At 45.4% G+C, this 23,119-nt stretch overlaps 2 protein-coding genes across 22 annotated transcripts; both read right to left on the bottom strand.

Moving 5' to 3' along the window:
• Window positions 1-9,110: 9,110 nt before the first annotated feature.
• On the bottom strand, window positions 9,111-21,272 carry LOC127295072 (uncharacterized). Of its 21 annotated transcripts, none has more exons than XR_011743269.1 (5): window positions 20,468-21,272; window positions 13,823-13,890; window positions 12,779-13,697; window positions 12,629-12,687; window positions 9,111-12,175 (listed from the first exon to the last, which is right to left on the bottom strand). XR_011743269.1 is itself a non-coding variant. In XM_071819017.1 (4 exons), the coding sequence occupies exons 1-4, from the start codon at window positions 21,036-21,038 to the stop codon at window positions 13,611-13,613; spliced, it is 630 nt and encodes a 209-aa protein (XP_071675118.1). In that variant the 5' UTR covers window positions 21,039-21,270; the 3' UTR covers window positions 9,111-13,610. The 21 variants fall into 21 exon arrangements, 1 of the variants encoding a protein (XP_071675118.1); XR_011743275.1 differs by having other exon boundaries at window positions 13,041-13,697; window positions 20,468-21,271; XR_011743277.1 differs by having other exon boundaries at window positions 9,111-9,683; window positions 9,767-9,892; window positions 10,099-13,697; window positions 20,468-21,265.
• Window positions 18,797-19,995, bottom strand: LOC127295070 (uncharacterized). Its single transcript, XM_051324979.2, has 4 exons — window positions 19,822-19,995; window positions 19,519-19,694; window positions 19,171-19,352; window positions 18,797-19,074 (listed from the first exon to the last, which is right to left on the bottom strand). Exons 2-4 carry the CDS (start codon window positions 19,678-19,680, stop codon window positions 18,915-18,917), a joined length of 504 nt encoding a protein of 167 aa, XP_051180939.1. The 5' UTR covers window positions 19,681-19,694; window positions 19,822-19,995; the 3' UTR covers window positions 18,797-18,914.
• Window positions 21,273-23,119: the final 1,847 nt, after the last annotated feature.

Raw genomic sequence — 23,119 nt, 5'->3', positions numbered from 1 at the left:
ATTTCTCATTTCATCTTTGGCATTTGCAATGGATTCTTTCACACTTGAGGACACTCATACTCGGCTCAAGCCAACCATACTCTCCCAAGTTCGAAGTCTCCATCGCTTTGCCATTGCACATAACAATTTTGTCCCAAATTTTGCCGACGATACTTGCCTTTTGTTTGTTCCACTTGTTTGGGACAATGCTACACCACACATTTTTGACACCATACAACTCTTACATGCACAAATTTTTGCCCTTCCACATGTTGGATACACCCACACTCTTTTGGTTCCCATTTTTGCCAAATGCCTCTTGGAGCTTTCCCTTCGCAAGTGGTTTTTCTCCAAGTTCTTCTTCGACCGCGACTTTATCCCTCTACCACAACATGGGACACCCGTCATAGACTACCTCTTCGATGAGGAGGAACAAGAGTCGAGGACGACTCTTCCCCAAGGGGGGGAGATGATGTAGCCCCGGTCACCGACGTCGCTACACCAAGACCATCAAGTGCAGCCCCGCCTATCGTCGACGCTACACCATGGCCAAAGAGTCCCCCAAGTGGAACTTCAACCCTAACCCACGCTATACGCGTCAAGGTGAACTCCTTCCTCTCGATACTCGACCTCGTAGATACCTTGAATGGAATGCTACCTCATGTCGGCATGTTATATGTCATTAGGTACAAGAGTCATCGAGGACCGGAGAGGAGGAACACCCATGGTGCAAGGAAGCGAGGGAAGGGAAGAGGAGCCATTCATCATGGTGCATGGAAGAAGGAGGGAAGACCGAAGAGAAGAAGGAGAAGCGCTCCAGCCGCCAGCCACGACAAGGCCGGCACTGCCGCCCCCACCTGGCCGGCAAGATCGCCGGGTGGCGCGCCCGGCACTGCCGGCCCCCTGACGCCGGCACTGCCGGCCCAACCTGCTGAAGACGCCACGAAGACCAGGGCCGGCACTGCCGCCCCAACACCACCGGCACTGCCGGCCCCACCGGCACTACCGCCCCATGCACGCCGGCACTGCCGCCCCCCTCGAAGTCAACTTCATCCCAACCGTCTATTTATCATCTATGGTCACCACTACTTTATTGTAATGCCCCTTTTACCCCTGGACGGATCTGGCCTATATATAGCTCATCCCTCTCCCCAAATTAGGGTTAGACAAGATTAGGCTTAGACTACATGAGCTTTGTCTCCCTAGAACTATGTTCTTTGTATCAAGGCACTCTTGAGTGATTTCTACTCTTCATGGATGATTCAAGGCTACCCCTCTCTCATCCAAGTTCTAGTTGAGATCTCCTCACCAATCTCCCACTTGTTAGATTCTACCCAAGGGTCTCTCTAAGAAGTGGTTCTATTGGCTTGGTCTAACCTACCAAGGGAGTAAATTTGGTTTGTGTTGGGTTGTGTGTGTGTGTTCTTATTTGGATCTTGTGTTCTTCATCCTCTTCCCCCTCAATCACCCACTCACTTGGTCAAATTCGTGGGATCTGGGCACATCCTTGCCCTTAGGCCACATCATTTGGTCTTACGGTTAAATCAAAAAGTACTGAAAAGCTCGAATCGCCATGGCTAGGCCCCTACATCGTCACAGAAGTAATCGAAGGAGGTGCATACAGGATCAAGGACAAGAAGACAGGGGTTCCCGAGAAAAACCCCTGGAACGTGGCGCAGCTCAGGCGGTTCTACGCCTAGAGTCGAAATATAGTCCTCCTCTGTAAAAATACAATATACTGAAACGCCCGCGAGTTTTCAGACGCACTCTTTTCCTTTTCGGGGCACCGAGTGGGGCCGGAAAGGTTTTTAATGAGGCGGGCTCGCGGTGCTGCAATATAATAAAGATAGTGAAGATATACTTCTTATTCTTCGACACGCTCGGGGGCTCAATGATTTCAAGTTACAAAATATACACAATATAGATAAAATAGACTTACCGAAATACTTCGCTTTGGTACAAGAATACCTCGCTAAATAGAACATCGGGAGCTAACAACTACAAATATAGTATACTCGTCAAAACCCTATTGCTTTGGTCTGAAAACCTCGCAACAAAAATATAGAACTTTGCCACCAAGACACTCGGGGGCTCGTAACCCATCGACAGCAAAATATATATATCTCCTTGTAACAAGAGAAAAATCTTCGGGATAACAAAGCAGTATAAACTCCATCCAAAGGCTCGGGGGCTTGACGATCAAAAATAGAAACAATACATATTTTCAGAGTTGACAGCTTTACAATATAGATCATGTTTTCAAATACACAAAGACATATCAATGGTGAAACTACAGCAAGAAAAAGGAGAAAACCCTCAATGGATACCTAGCACATGGTCTATGGTTATTCGCTCATTGGAAGGATGAGTACTATGCTCGGCATAGCTACCCTTCACAAAGAACTCAGCATCCATCCGAAGAAGTTCATCCATCATATCTTCGGCTACAGGAGTCACCAGATCATCAATCTTGCCCATGTTTCTCTTTTTCTTCGACATCTTAGCCAGGCACGTGGGAACAATTTGATTCATGGGCAATTTTGGATAGCAAATCTTTATCATCATCATTGCAAATCTTGCGCCAGTAGAGAGTTGAGCCCGCACAAAGCCATGGATTCGATGAGCATCTTGAAATTTTTCCATTAAAGCAGGAAGAGTTTCTGGCATCTTGTTGCGAGGGAACATGGTTCCATAAACCAAAAACAAAGTCTTCGTACAGAAGTCAAGGAAGTCACGGACCTGAGCCGCGCGATCTTGGAATCTGACAATTTGGCGGGTACGCTCAGGGGTAACCCAAAAATTAGAACCATGTTGTGCAGCCAGTCTGAGCAAAACATTGGCTCGAGCTTCAACACGTTGATCTTCGGCAGCAGTATCCAAAAATGAGCCTGGTACAGCAAATAAATTGTCAAGGAAGGAAAAAATAGCGAAAACAACGTCCAGCATGGTTATGAACAGGAAACATACCTGTCATGTCTAGGGTCAAGGCTACCATTAGCTGAAGCATATAATTTTCTCGAGAAGAAGCTTCTGTAGCCTCAAAGAACAGCAAAGATCCTTTGCAGCAATGGCTTCTTTCGCCTGTTGAAGAGCAATTTTCTCTCTCTCGGATGCTTGTCGAGATTGCTCCATCATCGCAAGAGTTTGTTTCTTCATGGATTGGAGTTGTTGGCCAAGTTCTTGCAAATCTTGCGACAAATGTTTACTGGAAAAATCTTCGATAAGGGTTTTCTTCGAGAATGAAGAAGCAGGCGAAGTATCGGCAGAACAAGGGGTTGCGGAGTAGTTATCAAATATCAACTGGAAATGAAAATTTTAATATCAAATGATTGCGCAAGACAGAATTCCATTGATCTTCAGGAAATTTACATGGATATTACAGAAGGAGTTCTTCAAAAGGACTACTAAGGTAATTGTCGCCAAAGCTAATATGGCGACAATAGCTAAAGAAACAGAAAAAATAAAAAGAAGGGGCATTCAACTAGACCTTCGTCTTTGATGAGCTAGGAGTTGAAGATGGCTTGATTCCGAGATAGGCCAGGATTTTCTTCGTGTTGGGCTTTGCCGCCTTGATCAGCGATCGCCACTTTGTTTGCTCTATCTGTTCTGTGTCGCCTACTTTCGCCGAGTCGATAGTTTGTTGGCTATCAGCGACCAAGGCAACAGTGTTTTCAACAGCAATCTTCATGTTCTCTTGACGCATCTTCAGCCCAAGATCCTCTGGTGGATTGAAGTCCTTGGCAAGAGCAAGGAAAGTCTTGGGTTCCGCTTTCTTCGGGAAGAAGTAGGGGAACAGCCGCAACAATCCTGAGTCAGCATGTCCAATGCCTTCGCGAGCTTCGGTTCCATGAAACTCAAGGATAGAGAGTGCGTCAAGAAGAGGATCGTTGTCGGGATCTTCAAGCTCAAATTCTTGGTTTGTTTTACCTGTCGCAGAAAATATATGTTGGTCGACAGCAAGTAAAGAAAAGCAAGTCTAAGAAAAATAGAATGGATCGACAAAATTACTGACAAAACGCTGATTCTGCGTGTTCAAGCGCTTGATGATCGCCTTTTCACGAGTAGCTTGTGCGGCTTTGTGCTCGTTCAAAGCAGTTTCGGCATCATCAAGTCTTTTTTGCAGATCTTTGACACCAGCAGCCTCTGCCTTGGCCTTATCAGCCTCCGCTTTAGCTTTGCTAGCATCAAGTTCAGCCTTCTTGCGAGCCACTTCACTTTGCTCTAATTTCTGAGCAAGCGTGTCGACAAGCTTGTTGGCCTCCGCAAGTTTTTCTGCCAAAATAATTAAGAATCGTCAAAATTACGACAAAACAGGAGCAAGAAGTTATAAACAAGGGCCAGCAAAGAATTATTACCTTCAGTCTTGCTGGCATACTCACGGTACCCAATGAATTGGGCACCGATGCGAACAAGCTCTTTGATCATAGGCTGTCAAAGAAGGACAAAGAAAGAAAATATCGGTATGAGAAAAATATGATGGCATAAAGAAGCAAACAGAGGAAATATAGACAATGAAAAGAAAAGTAAGAACTTACATCATCCAAGAGAGGACTAGAGGAGCTACCCAATTGGAGGGTAGGCTCTGGGATTGTTTCAACCCTTGTCCTTTTTGGTGAAGGGACAAGAGGGCTTGAAGGAGGAGTAGGAGCGCCGACGTTTTGTTGAGGAGGCGAGGATTCCTCTCCTTCGACTGGCGTCTCCGAAACAACCAGAGTATGTGACGTACTCGTTCGAGCAGCCACATCAACAGCTGGTACTTCTTCCTCATCATCACTGCGATTAAATGTCGGCAGCATAAAAAGCAAGATAGACAAAAATCTTCGAGTACAAAATAAAGTGAAATAAAAGGTAACTTACGAGCTGATGAGGGACTCAAGGTATGGATCATAAGCTGCCTTCTGGCGTGGAGGAACAACTTCTTCGGCTTTGGAGGTGCCGGAATCTTCGACATCGTCCCTTTTCCTTTTGTTCTTTGGAGAAACAGCAGGAGGAGGAGATTGTGCCGATACAGTACCTTCAGAAGATCCCGCAGATTTTTGAGAATCTACGGGTTCATTCACAAAAGAGGGGGCATCTTGGTTGTCGTCGGTGACAACGGCCCTTTCCTCGACTTCTCCACCTTCAGGAAGGGGAGGAAGCGAGACAAGATTTGGATGGTTCTATATAAAAAACAATGGAAGGTGTCAAAAAAGGAGTTACAAAAAAGATAGCAAGGCAATAACAAATCAATCGACAAAGTTTACCTTGGGAAGCGCATTGGTGGCGCTGTACGGTTTTACACGACAAGAAGAAGGGACAGGATCTTTTTTGCTGAGGGAGGAGATTTTTCGGACAAGCTTTTCTAAGTCCTTGACCTCTAAATCCGCCGACAACCGATCCAAGGCTCTTGTCGCCAAAGATACTTCCGAGAGGGTATTTGCGAGCTTGAAGAGGCTGCACCCGGTTCTAAGAAAATACGCCGTGATCTGAATACCTGACAGCTCCTTGCCGCGAGTATTTTGCAACTCATGGATGCGAGTCATCAGGGCCTCTGTCGACATTTTTTCTTCTTCGGTAGCCTCTGCATCCCAGGAGCGGCGGCGAAGGATTTTCTCGGCACCATCGAAGGGAGGGATGTTGTCTTCAGCACATCCATGGTTTTCTTCCTGAATGTACAACCACTTCTTGCGCCACCCCTGAACTGAGTCAGGGAGTTTGACGTCGAAGTAGTCAACTATGGGGCGAACAGAAATAACAACGCCGCCTATATTATAGGCGACATTGGGAGAGCCATTACGGCGACAAAAGAAAATGCGCTTCCATAGCGCCCAGTTAGGCTGGACGCCAAGGAAGGCCTCGCAGAGGGTGATGAAAATGGAGATATGGAGGATAGAATTGGGCGTGAGGTGGTGAAGTTGCAGACCATAAACAAAAAGCAGTCCGCGGAGGAAAGGATGAATGGGGGCGGAAAGACCGCGGATGAGATGGTCGACAAAACTTACCCGATACCCCATTGGAGGGGTTGGGTAGCTTTCTTCACTAGGGAAGCACAGCGCCTTCAGCTTCTTGCTGATCCCCAGCTTCTTCAAGAGATTGATGTCCTGGGTGGAAATTTTGGACCTTTCCCACTCCGCGCTTCCCAGATCTACGGCAGCCATTGACGACTCCGGCGTGCTGTGTTTGATCAACCGACGAGGTGGCATCAACAATGGCGCGGGAATGCAGCTTGGAGAGGGTGAGCTCAGGGAGTTGTGGGGCGCAGGAGGAAGTTTTGTAGATGAAAGCAGGGGAACGGCGCGAGCGGAAGTGCTCGAGGAAGAAGAAGAGGATCTTATATAGAGGTGCGGTGAAGCGACGGACCGTTGGATGGAAAAAGTGTGCGGCAGATGATAACCACGTGGAAGCAGGGGTAAAAAGGTATTTTAACATTGGAGAAGTTACGGTACGTGCGCCAGGAAAAGCGGAGGACGTGTGTCCCCCACCTGCACGACGTGTCAAGATAATGGTTACTTTGGGCCCGCAAGGCAGCGGGAGAAAACTTCTCGCGATTTTCGGACTCGAAATCGTGGCTATCGTCAGCAATAACGTCACCTTGGCAGGAAAAAATTTCGCCTCAACAGTTTCATAAACAAGGCGACATGGAAAAATATTGGCGAGCCTTTGATCAAATACAAGTTTTTGATCAAATGCTCGGGGGCTACTTTTGAAAAATGAAAAGATCAAGAAAGACAAAATAGAAATGGCGAGAGCCTATGATCAAATACAAATATTTGCTCATAGCCTCGGGGGCTACTCCCATCGGGAGCGCTGTTCGCGCACCCGAAAAAATGGAAAACTTCGGGAGAGAAAGAAAATATAGCGGCATAAGACGTGGAGCCTACACCCAAGCACAAGTCCTTGGCTGTAGCCTCGGGGGCTACTCCCATCGGGAACGCTGTTCGCGTGCCCGATGAAATTATAAAAAAGAAAGAATGAATGAAAAGAAGAAAGATAGAAGAGCAAAAGAGTATATTTCGAGTTATAAATAACTCTGCATATACTCCCATCGGGAGAGCAATATAAGTCATCTTTGACTCAATAAAATGTGCCATTCCAAGAGCCGAATAAGCACTCGACAATATATTCTCAGAACGCCAAAGTTGCGATCAATTTCTGAATGCCGCAAAACTTTGCGAAGGTAAGACCCCAGATCCGTTCTGTGAGGCGTGGCGCCGTCTCTGACGTCGGTTTGCTACTTTTATCCGTATCAACAGATACGAAGAAAAATCCTAACGGACGCGTTAGGTACCCGATAAATATGACTGGGACTCGACAGAATGGTAAGACCTTAAGCGGCACCTATCGAAGTTTACACCAGTATCCCGAGATCATGTCCAGGGACGTGATCTTGAAGTAGGTTTTTGCGGATTGCCACTAGAGCAGTTAACTAGTACCTGATCCGTCAGATGAACTAGCCCCAACTACCATTATCCTTGTACAATATAGAAATTTATGTGAAGAAATATAGAAAAGTTTTAAGTTGTCAAGTAAAAATAAAAAGTGGAGATTTTCCCTGACTCTACGATTCAAGCAAAATCTCGGGGGGCTACTGACATAGGCATCCCAAATGGGCCTACCGAAGATAGTACCCGGGGTTTACTGAAGGCCCACTACCCGAAGAATAAGAAGATTCGGAAGCCCAAGATATTATTAAGGAAAGCTAGAGTTGTAATAGGAAGCATTATTTGTAATCTTGCGGGATGAGTTAGAAACCCTCCCGGACTCTGTAACTTGTACAATACGAATCCCTCGGCTCCGCCTCCTATATAAGGGGGAGTCGAGGGACAAAGAAAGCATCGAATCATTGTCTCTCAAACCCTAGTTTTCATAATCGTCGAGTACTTTTCGGCTGAAACCTTCGAGATCTACTTGCCCTCTACTTCCAAGTAAACCCTAGTCTACAACCCGTAGGCATTGACAAGTTGATACCTTGTCACCTGGCTTGATATCCGGCGCGAGGGCCACTTTGGGTCGTCTGCTCTCCCCCCGTGTGATGCTGTCCTTTCCTTTCGTGCTTCTCCTCCCGGCCAGAGGGCAGGAGCAGCGTCGGTAGAGGGGCGCCTTGGGGAAGGAGAAATAGGCGAGAAGTGCAGAGTGTTTCCGGCCGGCGGCCCGCTCGTTGCGTAGCAAGTTGCGTGTTTTAGTGCGATGCGACCAAGCCAGCAACACGCGACAAAAGAAGCGAAACCGTTTGTTTTGACTAAGCGGTGGCAGTTGATGTAATTTCTTTGAAAACCAGGGGCAATAAAAAACGGACCAACAAGAAGCTCTTTTGCTTTTATTATTAGGTACTAGTAGAATACCCGTGCGCTGCCACGGTTTAAATAAATTTAATAGGCTTAGATATAATGATCAAAACATCTATAATTCATGATATATACAAAGCATACAAAGTTGAGACAGACTAATCTCTGCTCCTAGGTCTAACCAATTTTGAGATAAAATGGAGCTTCTTTAATCTTTCTTACAAAAGGGCAGTGGAGGGAGATCTAAACATTTTACTATCCATGCAGACTAAGAATTGTCATGTTGCTATCAACTCTCGATCAACAACTAATATACAACAAACAAATAAATTGTTCTTTTATTATAGAGAAATTACATGATTTCAGTGCATTTGCTAACCAGAGATCAGAAGTTTTATTCCATGAAGGGATAGGGAGTAGTTAATGTTCTTTGAAAAATCAATCCTATATTGTTAAATCCGCATCACGCATCGTCACAACTATGGACTATCATGTCAACTTTTCATATCCCATATCAATTACTATAGATATACATCGAGGGAACAATGTAAAACATACAGAAATGAGTAGCACTATATATCGTCTAAATCAAGCGCAAGCTCCCGGTACATGGCTGATTGTTTGTGAAAAATGCCTAACTGGTGATAATTTGGCAAAGGAGGCCAAATAACTTCCTATCACTTTATCGTCTTCCATCACCTTGCGCACAGGCCATCCAATCATGCACCATAGGAAACTTTCTATGACCAGTTCCACACCTTCATGGGCATGCTCGGTGATGCACAAATGTGACATACCAATTATTAAAAGAAAGCCACAAAAAAGCTGATATTGAGTACGGAAACAAGCAATCAGATTAGATCTCTATATTGACAACCCAATATATTATATTTGTGGAAAAAAAATTCATACGAAGCAACAAAGTGCTCCGGGTTCCACTATTAGAGATAAAGGAACAAGTCTTTTTGAAACTATCAATCCCCTCTGGTAAAAGAAATAAAGAAGAACAGAACGAACTTGCACCAATCATGTCTACTTCTTCTTAGCCTAACCACCAAGCACAGACTAAAACAACTCAAAATGAACTACAAATTCACCAGCTAAACCACATACATCCAGAGAAGAATAAGTGCAACTTTATATAGAAGAAGAGCCTTAAATTGACGAAGTTCAAAATCCCACAAAGCCTTTATATTCATGGACAAGAAATTGCTCCAGCGAAGCTTTTGACCAGTCGCCAAGGATGATCTGCAGACATCTATATATCATATTTCAATCAGTAAGCCCCTACTCGAGGAAATCACTCACTAAGCAACATGTGTTCAAAATAAAGAGTAGCTTTGGTCACTTTATCCCCTTCAAATTGGCTACCGATTAGAATGTTACATGCCTTCATATTTTTTTGGCGAGTACATAACAACATTTGGTACCGTGTTAGACCTGAAGAGATCCAATCTTATTAGTACCGTGTTAAACAAAAAATTCTACACACATCGTTTTATGTAGGTTTAAGAAAATCTAACCTTGGGAGATTGCATATGAATTTGAATGGGTAACATAGAGTGTGATGTTCGTCTTATTTTTGCTTGCATGCCCCACACCTCCACTGCTACATATCCAAATTAGCTCAAGTGCTCTTCTCTTTGGAACTAAAAGAACCATAATTATTTCAGCGCTACAAATATCGTGCAACACAACAAATATGTGTCATGTATACTGACAAATTATTGTTGATATTAAACACGTTATAACATTTGTACATAATAGATTAGGTTAATCTGTTCTATAAACACATGATAATCTAAATATCCATAATAATGTTACATACAGTGAGGTGGTTCTTTAAAAGCTATACATTTTCTCGGATATGCATGACACATTCACACGACCTAAACCTGCAAACCACAGAGGCCACCATCTACATGACAACCCATAGAATTAATTGCATCAAAAAACCAATTGCTTAGAGAAAATACACTTTGGCCGTATGTGCAAAGTCAATTGCTGATGACCAAGATCCATTTATCATTGCTGGAGGAAGCTGGGGACACAATCAATCAATAGTGTGGTCGAGTAGCTCAGATATCAAAGTGAAAGAAGAGAGCATGTTACTTACCGCCTTCAAACATTATGATGTATATCCCGGAGAGCACAAACATGTCATTGGCACGGAAGTTGGCAGTGCAGAAGCTTAGACGTGGTCGATTACAATGCAACGGTGGTCCTGGGGGCTCTTGGAAGGCTGCTGATTCCTACAGGCTTTGTATAATGATGCGAAAGCTTTGCAGTACATGAAATAGCTTTGCATCAAAACTTGATTTTCATCTTTAGTCAATCAAAATGCTATGTCAGTTCAGACCAACAGGAAGATTCAGATGAGCCATTAGACCAGACTTTTGCTTTGTTACAATTGGGGCAAGGGTTCGAATCAAGAAGCGAGAAAACATGTTTGCTACTCACCTTGGAGAAGATCCATATACTCTCTACACATGGAGAAAGAATAATAAAAAGGTGAGATCTTGAGATTATATTGTACTTCCAAACAGTACAAACCATAGAACACCACCTCTAGCCATTTGATATAGTATAGATAACCTTATTCCTCCCTTCAGAAATACATGTATCATGAGTTTAGTTTTGTTTGAGAACTTACACAAGAATGCTGCTTTAGAATTATTATAGCTATTTTCCTGAAGTTGGTAGATTCATCTCTACACTAAATAACTTTCATCATTCACATTTTTACTGACGAAAAGGAAACTCTGGACAATTCTAGTATGGATCAATGGAGGAAAGGAGCTAAACTATGAACAATAAGTAAACCTATAACCATAAAAAGTAACATCAATGAATATTTCTTTCCTACTCATAACTATTTTGTTTGTTTGAAATACATATTCAGAAAATTGTCCACTTTCGATAGTAATTATCTAAAGTTCATTGTAATAACACACGCAACTTTAATAGTTGGTATATACTATAAGTGGATACTTCTATTTTCTGTAGGTCCATGCATCAATTGGTTCTGCTTCATAATTGTTCTAATACAGTAATATGTACTCATGCTAGAAGATGGGCTGGCCATTAAATGCTTGAAAGACCTGCATCGGGTGGATTTTCTAGCGGCGGTGAACTTATAGTAAGTTAGTAACACATGAGCGATGCCAAAATCGTAAATATCCTGCAAACCTGCAATTGAAACAGCAGAAAAATGCATCAGTTTTGCAATAGATGGCTATGAGTAGTGCTTGCGTCAATAGAGAATGCGGGTCATGGAGAAATGGAGAAAGAACAAGAACATGGGCACGTCATGTATGTGCGCATGTCCCAAAATATTTGCTAATTGCCGTTGTTGCATCATGCCTGTTGGCCTGCCGGATGAGGACTCGATCAACTTGGCGGCACAGATCGCTGATCTGGACCAGCGTGATGGAAGCCAAGGTTTCAGCGTCTGGACCATCGCCAGGTTGCCTGAAACCATCAAACTTGACAAGACATCACAAGAAGAGATACAGAAGAACACGATGGGAAAAGAATTTAGATGCTTTTATTCACGTGAAAAGTCTCGCCAGATAGCAAGGAGCGAATGAGCGGGACGCTGGTCTGGACCTTCGTCGCAGGCGTCACGCCAACCATGACGACGGGGCACACGATAATGAAGCTAATGCTGTTCTCCTACCTGACCTCGCACTGCCGCATTCTCTGCGAGCATGCACCGCCGGCTCGATCAGGCCTTCTTGGAAAAATGTGTGTGCTGCACAGGCTGAAGAACGCGAAGTAACTGATTTCTTTTTTTCCTCGGGATCCTCTGTCATGAGGGTCACCGGGGCGGCAACGAAAAATATGTAGTCTCAGCCGGCGACGCCACCCTCTTCGTCCAGGTTGTTGCGGAAGACCTCGAGCCTTGACATGGAAGTTCCTCACCGTGCCATCTGAAATGAGAGTTCACAATGCCTGAAAGTTGCTACTCACTTTCCACTCAAATCCAATTATTCACCCCATGGACATAGATCTCAATACAGAGTAACATTCTTTTCTGCTGCTATCACACAAAAGAGGAAAATCAACAAAAAAATGATTCATAATCTCTGCTCACCGGATTGGTATACCACTACTCATTGCACAAAAATGACAGCACTACTTGTTTTATGAGGTGCACACCAATCATAGTAGACAGCAAGTAACGCACTCTCGTAGATTAGCTTAGGATTCAGATAATGCATACGGTGGCAAGAAAGCAAGTATGCGGATAAATAAGATAATCGTCAACACTATATGTTACCATGAGGTATGAGCATACCAGCTCCATCAACTGTTGTTTCTCTTTCCTATAAATAGTTCATGGGTGACAGGTCTGCTTAGTAAATTAGATGAAGAAATTATACCCAGTGATAAGTAAACTTATATGCACTTGCGCACCATTCATTGCTTTTTGCACTTTTACCTGCATAGTAGTAAAACCATTAGGAGGTTCTGAACAGTAAACTTTTGATGACAGAGATTAAGAAGGATAGCATCTCTCGTTTACCACCTACCTACGAAATTGACAACGTTCTTCTCTTATATAATATTATTAATACACCATTATTTGAAAATCACGTCTAATCATTCATCTGTTGCCTAGCTCTCTGTCTGACACTTATATTTTTTGCGTTGCATCAATATGCATCAGGGGCCAGAGCGTGTGAGACCCTGCAGGCTGCAGCAGTCAGCAGCTATATATTGCAACCCTTGAAGCACCAATCAACGATCAAATCATCTGAGATCTCATCCATTGGAAATATATGGCTTGTTTACCTGAGTTGAGGAGAAGGTCCAGATCCAGCTTCGGGTGGCGGCGGAGGCAGTGAGAATCGGTGGCGGAGGCAGGGAAACTTGATGGCATCGGAAGGGAGACCATCGGTGCTAGTGCATTGGCGTCGTCCCCCTGGAGGGCTTGATGGCGCACCGGCCAATCCCCACCTCGCCGACCACATGCTCAGCAGTAAAAAAAACTATTTTTCTGCAACTAAATCGGCAGGAAATTCTTCATTGTCATATATACTGAACGTGTTAGACATTTTTCTGCAACTGAATTCTAGATTGATGAATTCCAAACAATTGCTTCGAAATGCACATTCTCTTTCCACACAAAAAGCGAACGATTTTCAGAAGATCCATGATTGTCATATATACTGTATCGTGAGGATACAAATCCTTGTGGAATGCTCACAAGTCTCGGATATACACGTATTATCAGGAATCGTTTTTCAAATAATGGCAGACATGCAACTTTTGATGAGGAAGAAAAAGAGAACTGACCTCATTGGAGGCCATGGCCTTGTCTTGCTTGAACTGCTCTCGTTGCTGCAAACGGCTAGATCAGGCTCACCCTAACTTCCCTGTCATCACCACCACCGCCACCGTATCCGGATCTCCATCTCCCAAAGCGCTCAGCAGTAAAAAAACACCATGCTAGTCATAACAAAAAGAAATGATGTGCAAGGGGAAATTAATTCATGATATTCTATGAAACATGATTGAATTGTCAATAAATAAATTAAACGAAATAGACCAGTGTCATTCTTTTTGTTTCACACCTGTTGAAGGGAGAGCCTTGGCTTCACTTGAAGATTTATAGAAGAGTGATGAAGAAGGAACCGGCAAACTGGAAACAGGTGGTGGTGTAAATATCTAACAATCACTTAACATGGTTTGCATTGCTAGCAACTATCGTGGTCAGATAACGTTACTATCTACTACTACAGTACATTCAGGCAATCAGCTACTTTACAAGTTTAGTTAACAATGAATTTCATAAGCTAACTGGTACTCCCTCCGTCCCTTTTTAATTAACTTGGGGGAGGAAAACGGTTTCACAAATGTCATTTTACAATCCAGTCCTGCATATTTCAAAACATAACAAAAAATTACTCTCAGATCTGATCAGTCAGTCCCGTATCCATTCGCCGTCAGCTCCACCACGCGCCCGGAGCTGGAATCGATCCAGACGGAATCGATCCAGACGGAGCTCCACCAGGGCAATCGATCCAGACGGAGCTCCACCAGGACAATCGATCCACCACGCCGCCGGAGCTTGAATCGATCCAGACGGAATCGATCCAGAAGTCAGCTGCTGGAGCGGAAGCTCCACCAGGCACCTCCGCCTGGAATACGGATCTGGAATCGATCGATCGATCGTCAGCCTCCGGAGCAGCGCCATGCTCTCCACCCTGCTGGAGCGGCAGTTCCACCACGCGCCTGTGCCTGGTTCTCCTCGCCCAGCTCCTGCTCGACAGCTGCTGGAGCGGCAGCTCCACCAGGCACCTCCGCCTGGTTCTCCTCGCCCACTTCCTGCTTGACAGCTGCTGGAGCGGCAGCTCCACCACGCGCCTCCGCCTAGTTCTCCTCGGCCACCTCCTGCTAGACAGCTGCTGGAGCGGCAGCACCGCCACCCGCCTCCGCCTGCTTCTCCTCGGGCCCCTCCTGCTCGACAGCTGCCGAAGCGACAGCTCCGCCACCCGCCTCCGCCTCCTCCTTGTCGACACCCTCCTGAAGAACCGCTTGCCTCAGATTGGCTCCGCCGCCCGCCTCCCCATATTCAAGCTCGCCAGCCTCCAGTTCGCCACGCTGCTCGCCACGCTCCTTCATCTGGCAGCGGCATCTCGTCTTCATCTGGCAGCGGCAGCTCGTCTTCATCCGGCAGCGCCAGCTCGTCTTCATCCGGCAGCGCCAGCTCTTCTTCATCCGGCAGCGCCAGCTCTTCTTCATCAGGCAGTGGCAGCTCGTCAAGGTTATATTCTGATCATTGCAAGTGCCACATGGTTACCAATTCAAATCTTGAGCAAACTCTGGCGCGCTCTTCTGGATCTTAAGAGCCACAAATTTCTGCAAAGATGAGAGCATAATCATGAGCATTGCATCGTATGCACAAGTGAGCAATAAAATGATCCCAGAACATGCCCAGAAAAATTACAGTGTGAATTAACTTGTGAACATATAAAGCTAGTATCGCACTTCATTGCTTGTATACAAAGAAGTGCTTGTATACAAAACGGAAACACGCCCATACAATGGTACAGAACCATTAGCTCCAGCCGCTAGTGTACATGGCGAGTTTCCTAACAAGTTTATGACAGTAACACATAGCAACACATACCCTTCACACCCACATGGTTTATGAACCAGGCAAACTGTTTTTTGGTTAAGAACTGGTTGCAGATAACACAAGAGATAGACTACAATATAAATTCACGTACTTTAACCGCAATCTTGGTTCATGAGATGACTTGTCAGCATTGCACAACCACTGAACACAGTTGACAAAGTGCAGTAGTGGAACAATTAGAAATGATGAAATAAACAAGGCAAGTTAGTTGCAGAAACAAAACAAGAACTTAAGAGGTTAACCTGAAATGCTGAAATACTGATTGCACCATCAATAACTCCTGGGCGCAGGCCTAAGCCCTGGAAGATGAATTATTATAAGCATAGTAGCTCAAAGTAGCACAACTTGTGGTTACACAGCTGTGAAGAGCTTGATGTACTCCGTAGTTGTGTACAGCAAAGATGTGGAATCGTGGCAATTTCGCATGGCCAAAACCACAGTCCTAATAATACACATATTGGTTCACTTGAAACTGCATTCCTAATAAACTGCATTCCTAAGAACATGTGAAAACCCCCTTAAAAAAAAGAACATGTGAAAACTTTAGAAACAGCATATCAGCGAGCAAAGTATGCAGGCTGGTTGGGGCAGGATTATTGAAGGCCGAAACTTCAGATAATGGCCATGTATCATCATTTTTGCATAAGCACAAGCATATTTGCACAAGCATCATCATTAGATTTGCACAAGCATATTCCGGAACGGAGGGAGTACTTATCTGTTCTTCTTGTCATGCAGTTCCATCATGGTTGAAGTGAAAGTACTCGAAGAAGATAATGGCCATGTAGTCAATGATGCAGGAGGTGTTGGGCAGCCATCCGGAAAAGACCTATCAGACCAAGCAAGATTTGGAGCTTACTTTGCAATTGAATTTATACAGACCAGAGATGGAAAGGTGGATAAAAAAGACAAGGAGCTTGTTGCTAGTCTATTAAAGACAAGTCTAAGTACAGTTGAAAAAATCTGGAAAGATGCACGACAACAAATTGCAGCAGGGCAAGAAGTAGATGTTTCATCGAAGAAAAAAGGCAGAGGTTGGACGTAAGAGAAAAGATCTAGAGCTCTCTAGGGTAACCTCCATCCCATTGAATAGAAGAAAAACAGTCAGAGCTCTAGCAAGGGAACTCAATGTTAGCCGAACAACCTTGCACAGAAGGTTAGAATGGGGTGAACTAAATCGCTGCTCAAACACTTTGAAGCCAGCTCTAAAGTCAGCTAACAGAATTGAAAGACTGAAGTTCTGTATGTTTATGCTCCAAGAGTGCACAATGACAGATATGAGTGTTTTCTTCAAGGAAATGGACAATTTTGTCCATATAGACGAAAAATGGTTTGACTTGACACAGAAAAACAATGTGTACTATCTAGTCCCTGGAGAGCCTACCCCATATCGGACAGTGCATAATAAGAACAGTATAGGGAAGATTATGTTTTTAACTGCTGTCGCTAAGCCAAGGTTTGCCATTGTTGATGGAATAAAGGTTTGCACTTTTGATGGAAAAATAGGCACATGGCCATTTGTCACTGAAACTGCAGCTGTTAGACGAAGCGAAAACAGGGAAAAGGGTACTCTTGAACTCAAATCAATGAAAGTTAACAGAGATGTAATGAGGGATTTCATGTGCAATAAAGTAATCCCTGCTATACTAGACAAGTGGCCAGATGAGGATGCAGGGAGAACTATCTATATACAACAAGACAATGCCACCCCACACATCAAGCCTAACGACCCTGTTTTCCTACAAGTTGTTGCACAAACTGACCTGAACATTGTGTTACTGCAACAACCACCTAATAGTCCTGATATGAACATTCTAGATCTATGCTTCTTTCGGTCTATTCAATCTCTCACCGACTGCAGAGCGCCGAAAAATATTAGAGGACTGATTGAAGCTGTGCAGGAAGAATTTGAGAACTATGAGGTGGATAAGCTAGCTAAAAGCTTTCTAACATTGCAAACATGCTTGAGAGAGACTATGAAGAAGCAAGGAGGGAATTGCTATGACATCCAACACATGGGTAAAGACAAAAGGATAAAGGAAGGAAGACTCCCTATTTTTCTTACTTGCAAAGCTGATCTAGTTGCAGAGACATTAAAAATTATAGAAGAAGCACAAGCTATTGAGAATAGCACAAGCAGCAAACAAGCAAAAGTAGAGCAGCTTAAGCAGTTGATAGAAGAGGCAGAAGCAAGAGCAAAAGAAAAAGCAGAAGCAGAAGTAGCACAAGAAGCATCTTGAGTAGTTTTAAATTATGCAATACTCCGTAGTTTTAAGTTATGTGGAACCTACTGGACATATGCAACAGTTCAAATACATCATCTGCTGTACTAGTGGAAGGACTAGTACAACATCAGTCTCAAAATATTCATATTAGGAGTACTCTGTTTTGTAAATGAATGTACTACACATATTAGGAGTACTCTGTTTTGTAAATGAATGTACTCCACATATTAGGAGTACTAGTGAAAGGGGAATGGTTGAACCATCCGTGGTTGTGGTTGTGGTTGTGGTTGTTTTCAACTTTTCATGTTCTAAAGTTCAAATCCAAGTACTAAGCTCATGGATCATCTACAACAATTCATCTACAACCATTATTTATGCTACTGCGTGGATCATCTAGAACAGCCAGTAAATTGTGTTTGTCATGCAGTACAAACCAGATGAAATATGCATGCCCTCCATCTTTCATCAAATCAACCTGGCATGACTATCAATTCAACAAAAAGAACAACTAAGTAAACACCAGAATCTTTCAACACAACAGGAATAGCTGCGGAAAATTTCAAAGTACAGTTTCGAAATAACAGTTCCATTCAAGCATCGCTTTGTTCTCCGCTTCTGCTAAGCTCCTAAACGAATGAACATAGCACATCCAACTCCTTTTGCAGCCTACTACTCGACACTGTCTACAAATGTGAAGCATAATGTCAACAATCCTTGTTGATGTATACTCCAAATAAGGTTACTACGACCTTCAAATGCTCCAGAAACAGACATATAAATGAGTAAGCAGAGCATAAGCAGATTAAAGATCTGCAGGCTGACTTTAACTTGGCCACCCACCAATCGATTCCAGATTAAAACTAGCATGGACCTAGCATAAACCAGAATAGGAAATCCCTAAATTTGGCAGAGTTCGAGGCATATCGCTGAGGGAAAGCAGCTAGGTAAGGTACCCACCTTGCTGCTTGGGCGCGGGCAGGACGGGCTCCTCCTCGCCGTAGATGTGGCGGAGGCGCGCGGCGGTGATGGGCGGGGAGGGCTTGGCGGCGAGCGCGAAGAGCTCCTCCCTCCATGCCCACATGGCGGAGGACATGGCGGAGTTGGCGGCGCGGATGGACGCCTTGCGGGCCTCCAGGTCGTCGAGCTCCCGCTGCTGCTCCGACGACCGCACCGCCAGCGCCACGAACGAGCCCAGCAGCAGCGCGCTCGTCACCTTCTCCCGGTTCTCCGACAGCTTCGCGCCGATCCCCCGCAACGCCGCCATCGCTCGGCACGATTGATCGCTGTAGTTGTCTTTGCTTATGAGCCACCGTAAGACACCCACTCCGCCACCGATAGCGCAAGCGCGATGAACGAGTAGGCGAACGACATGACCGCGGCCACAACCGACAGCCACGTGATGTGCTCCAGGCCGGGGAACTGGGGCATCTTCTTCATCAGCTCAACAATGTTGGCACGCCTGAAAGAACAAAGAAAACAGACCAGATCAAGCACCGAGAAGAGGAGGAAGAGGACGCAAGATCACAGCGAGGAGCGGAGGGAAATGGGGGCTCACTTCTCGAAGCCCAGCAACTTCAGCGTCTTCACAGGTTCTTTCGACTGATCTTCAGGCGAGCCCCCTGGATCACTAGCATTCTTGGTCCTCTTGGCAACAGGAGGTTGAGGATGGAGAGATTCGACCTCCCACATGTTCTTGGTGGCGGGAGGCGAATTCGGCGATGATCCATCAAGATCAATCTGCAACAACAGTTTCATTTAGCCAAACTGACACCATTGTACTCCGACATCAACTTCTCAATTCCTAAGCAGCTAAACACAAAGTAAGGGAGTACGGCATTCTACCAAGACACAAGCAGATCAATGTATCCAGTCGACCAAGACATACAGAATAGTCACAGTATACCTGGAGGTTTCGCCACACGGGGCCGGCGGTCACCGCCTTGATCATCCCTTTTGTGTCCTCCGACGCGCAGCACCAGATTAAGTACTCCACCACCCTCGCGGCGGCGTGCATCGCCTGGAACTCCTCCACCACCTTGTTGTCCTCCTCCAATAGCCGCAGCATCCGCGCTCTTGCTCCTGCCAGCCAAAACCAAGACCAATCGGTTAGGGGATAGAGCGTCGGTGGTGGACAGATTGGGCTTCCACGCTAGCTGATCTTGCATCGCTGCCACGAGATCTGTGGAAAAGGTCGAAAAAATTTAACCTTTTTCACGGATCCAGCCGTGTCGTGGAGGTGGAGATCTTCTGGATATGGTGGAGAGGAGAAGGGGAAGGGGATGGCGAGGGGCAGTGGCGCTTGGTGAGAAGGCGCGGAGGAAGAAGAGAAGCAGACAGGTAGAGCGACGAGGAGCGGCGGTGATGCGGTGGCGGCGGCGATGCGCTGAGGAGGAGGAGGACCGATAAGGGGTCTGGTTCGCGAGGAGAAGGGGACTGGTTTGGTTGGTTACGACACGCGGACTGAGCGGTGATGCAACGTTAGGGGGTTTTTTGTAAAATTACAGCCGAGTTAATTAAATCGGGACGGAGGGAGTAGTAATTTAGATTAATTTAGATGAGAGATTCCAATGCAAAGAAGTGTTATTATCTGCACACTTGGTCAGCTAAAGATGATTCTAATAATCTAAAGCAACTCCTATGATTTATATGCTTAATATGACAAGAACAGATTCTACACCAAAATTGTTGAATGAATAGAAATCATTATTATTTATCTGAAACATGAGCTTTTTTTCCAAATGTTATGTACCAGGAAAATAGCAAGTAATCACGTATCATGCTTCATGCTACTCTGAAACTAAGGTTGCATCTCACACTGGCTGGGACAACCTCGTGTGCTGGTTCAGACTCACCTGTACCCCTCAGATTCGTGAGCATCACCATGCCCTTGGTTTGTCCATCCATGTAAAACAACGTCGCTACACTGAATGAATGGGTGACATGGCAGTGGGCAACACAGAGGAATCCCCCACCTCCAGAATAGTACGCCATGGGCTCGCATAGAGGGCAGCGAACAAAGCTTCTCCGCAGGCTATGCAAAAGAAAAAGAAATTAGATGCTCGCCGGACAGAAAAAATAGATCGTTGATGTCCTTGATCTAGCAGTGACAACGGCCATCTCAACGCACTCGGACTGGTGAAGTATGGAGATGAGATATACAGAAGTTGCGTGGTGGAAGGAGGCGTGGCGAATCGAGAGGGCGACCCTCCCCGAATAAGTGGCGGCGCGGATGAACATGGGAGGGTAGGGCGGCAGCCCTCTTGCCGGAGATGGCGCTGCACCACGTAGGGTAGGGCGTTGTCGATGCCTGGGAGCTCGCCGGTGTTGCAGCGGCAGGAGAGGGCGCCAATGGTGCGGATACTGAGGAGCAAGCCCAAGGATGGGGCACGCGCGCCGCCGCGCGAGGTTGAGGAGCAGCGCCATCCTCTCTCTGTGGCGATGGAGCCGGAAGACAATGGGAAGGGGCGGCGGCAAACCCTAGCGCCGTCAGTCGGCGGCTGTCCCCTGAGGCGCGCCAAAATCCCCGCCATGGCCCTTGGGTTCACTGCTCTTCTCTTCGACGGGGAACTCTGGGATGCACGGGTTGTGGGAGTCGTGGGTGGTTGGCACTTGGATGGGATCATTCGAGGAGGAGACGTGCGTGGGTAACTTATTTTCCTGATTTTTTGCGTTAACCGGGAGAGGAAAGGGTGTGAGCGGCCGGATTTGCCGATTATTTTTCTGTGCTGGAGAGAGAGGACGGACGTACCAACCATCTCACCACCTCTAGCCATTTAATATAGTATAGATTTGTTGTTATTCATTGATATATTTCATATTTGGAGATGATACTTATGTTATTTCACCTATTTTGCATGTTTCATGATTATTGGAGGATCGCGCACCGGAGTCAGGATTCTGCTGGAAAAAGCGTCGTCAGAAGGCAATATTTCGGAAGATCAACAATTGACGGAATTTATATGAAAAATCCTATTTTTCCAGAAGACGAAGGGAGCCAGAAGGAAGAGCCGAGGAGGGCCGCCGTGGGCCCACGTCACAGGCCGGCGCGGGCCAAGGCCAGGCCGCGCCGCCTTGTGGGGAGGGGGCCCACAGCCCCCTCTCGGCCTCCTCTCCTTCGCGTACATCTTCGTCCCGAAAACCTATGCTCCGGGGATAGTCGCGAAGAGTCACAGCCGCCTCGCGGGGCGGAGAACACCGAGAGAGAAAGAGCTCTCCGGCAGCTGAAATCTGTCGGGAAATTCCTCCTGGGAGGGGGAAATCGACGCCATCGTCACCGACATCGAGCTGGACATCATCTCCATCACCATCGTCATCATCTACATCATCATCACCGCCGTCTCCACCGCTGCACATCGTCACCGCTGTAACAATTTGGGTTGGATCTTGATTGTTTGATAGGGGAAACTCTCCCGATATTGATTTCTACTTGTTATTGATGCTATTGAGTGAAACCATTGAACCAAGGTTTATGTTCAGATTGTTATTCATCATCATATCACCTCTGATCATGTTCCATATGATGTCTCGTGAGTAGTTCGTTTAGTTCTTGAGGACATGGGTGAAGTCTAAATGTTAGTAGTGAATTATGGTTGAGTAATATTCAATGTTATGATATTTAAGTTGTGGTGTTATTCTTCTAGTGGTGTCATGTGAACGTCGACTACATGATACTTCACATTTATGGGCCTAGGGGAATACATCTTGTACTCGTTTGCCAATTGCGGGGTTGCTGGAGTGACAGAAACCTAAACCCCCGTTGGTATATCGATGCAGGAGGGATAGCAGGATCTCGTAGTTTAAGGTCGTGGGTTAGATTTATCTTAATTACTTTCTTGTAGTTGCGGATGCTTGCAAGGGGTATAATCACAAGTATGTATTAGTCCTAGGAAGGGCGGTGCATTAGCATAGGTTCACCCACACAACACTTATCAAAACAATGAAGATTAATTAGTTATATGAAGCGAAAGCACTAGACTAAAATCCCGTGTGTCCTCAAGAACGTTTGGTCATTATAAGTAAACAAACCGGCTTGTCCTTTGTGCTAAAAAGGATTGGGCCACTCGCTGCAATTGTTACTCTCGCACTTTACTTACTCGTACTTTATTCATCTGCTGCATCAAAACCCCCTGAATACTTGTCTGTGAGCATTTACGGTGAATCCTTCATCGAAACCGCTTGTCAACACCTTCGCTCCTCGTTGGGATCGACATTCTTACTTATCGAAAATACTACGATACACCCCCTATACTTGTGGGTCATCAAGACTATTTTCCTCGCGCCGCTTGCCGGGGAGTGAAGCGCTATTGGTAAGTGGAATTGGTAAGGGAAACTTTTACCGTTTGTGCTGATTTTATTTACGCTCGCTATAATTCATTATGGAGAGATCTTCTCTTGAATTTTTATTTGGAAAATCTACTACTACTGCAAAGGTAGTAGATGAGGCGCCAGGTGAGGAAGAAGTTCCATACAAAATACCTATGAAAATTATTGAACGTGTTGTGGAT

This window comes from Lolium perenne, chromosome 4 (assembly GCF_019359855.2).
Source record: "Lolium perenne isolate Kyuss_39 chromosome 4, Kyuss_2.0, whole genome shotgun sequence".
Taxonomy (NCBI): Eukaryota; Viridiplantae; Streptophyta; class Magnoliopsida; order Poales; family Poaceae; genus Lolium; species Lolium perenne.
The sequence above is the reverse complement of the archived record's forward strand: the minus strand, read 5'-3'. Positions and strand labels throughout refer to the sequence as shown.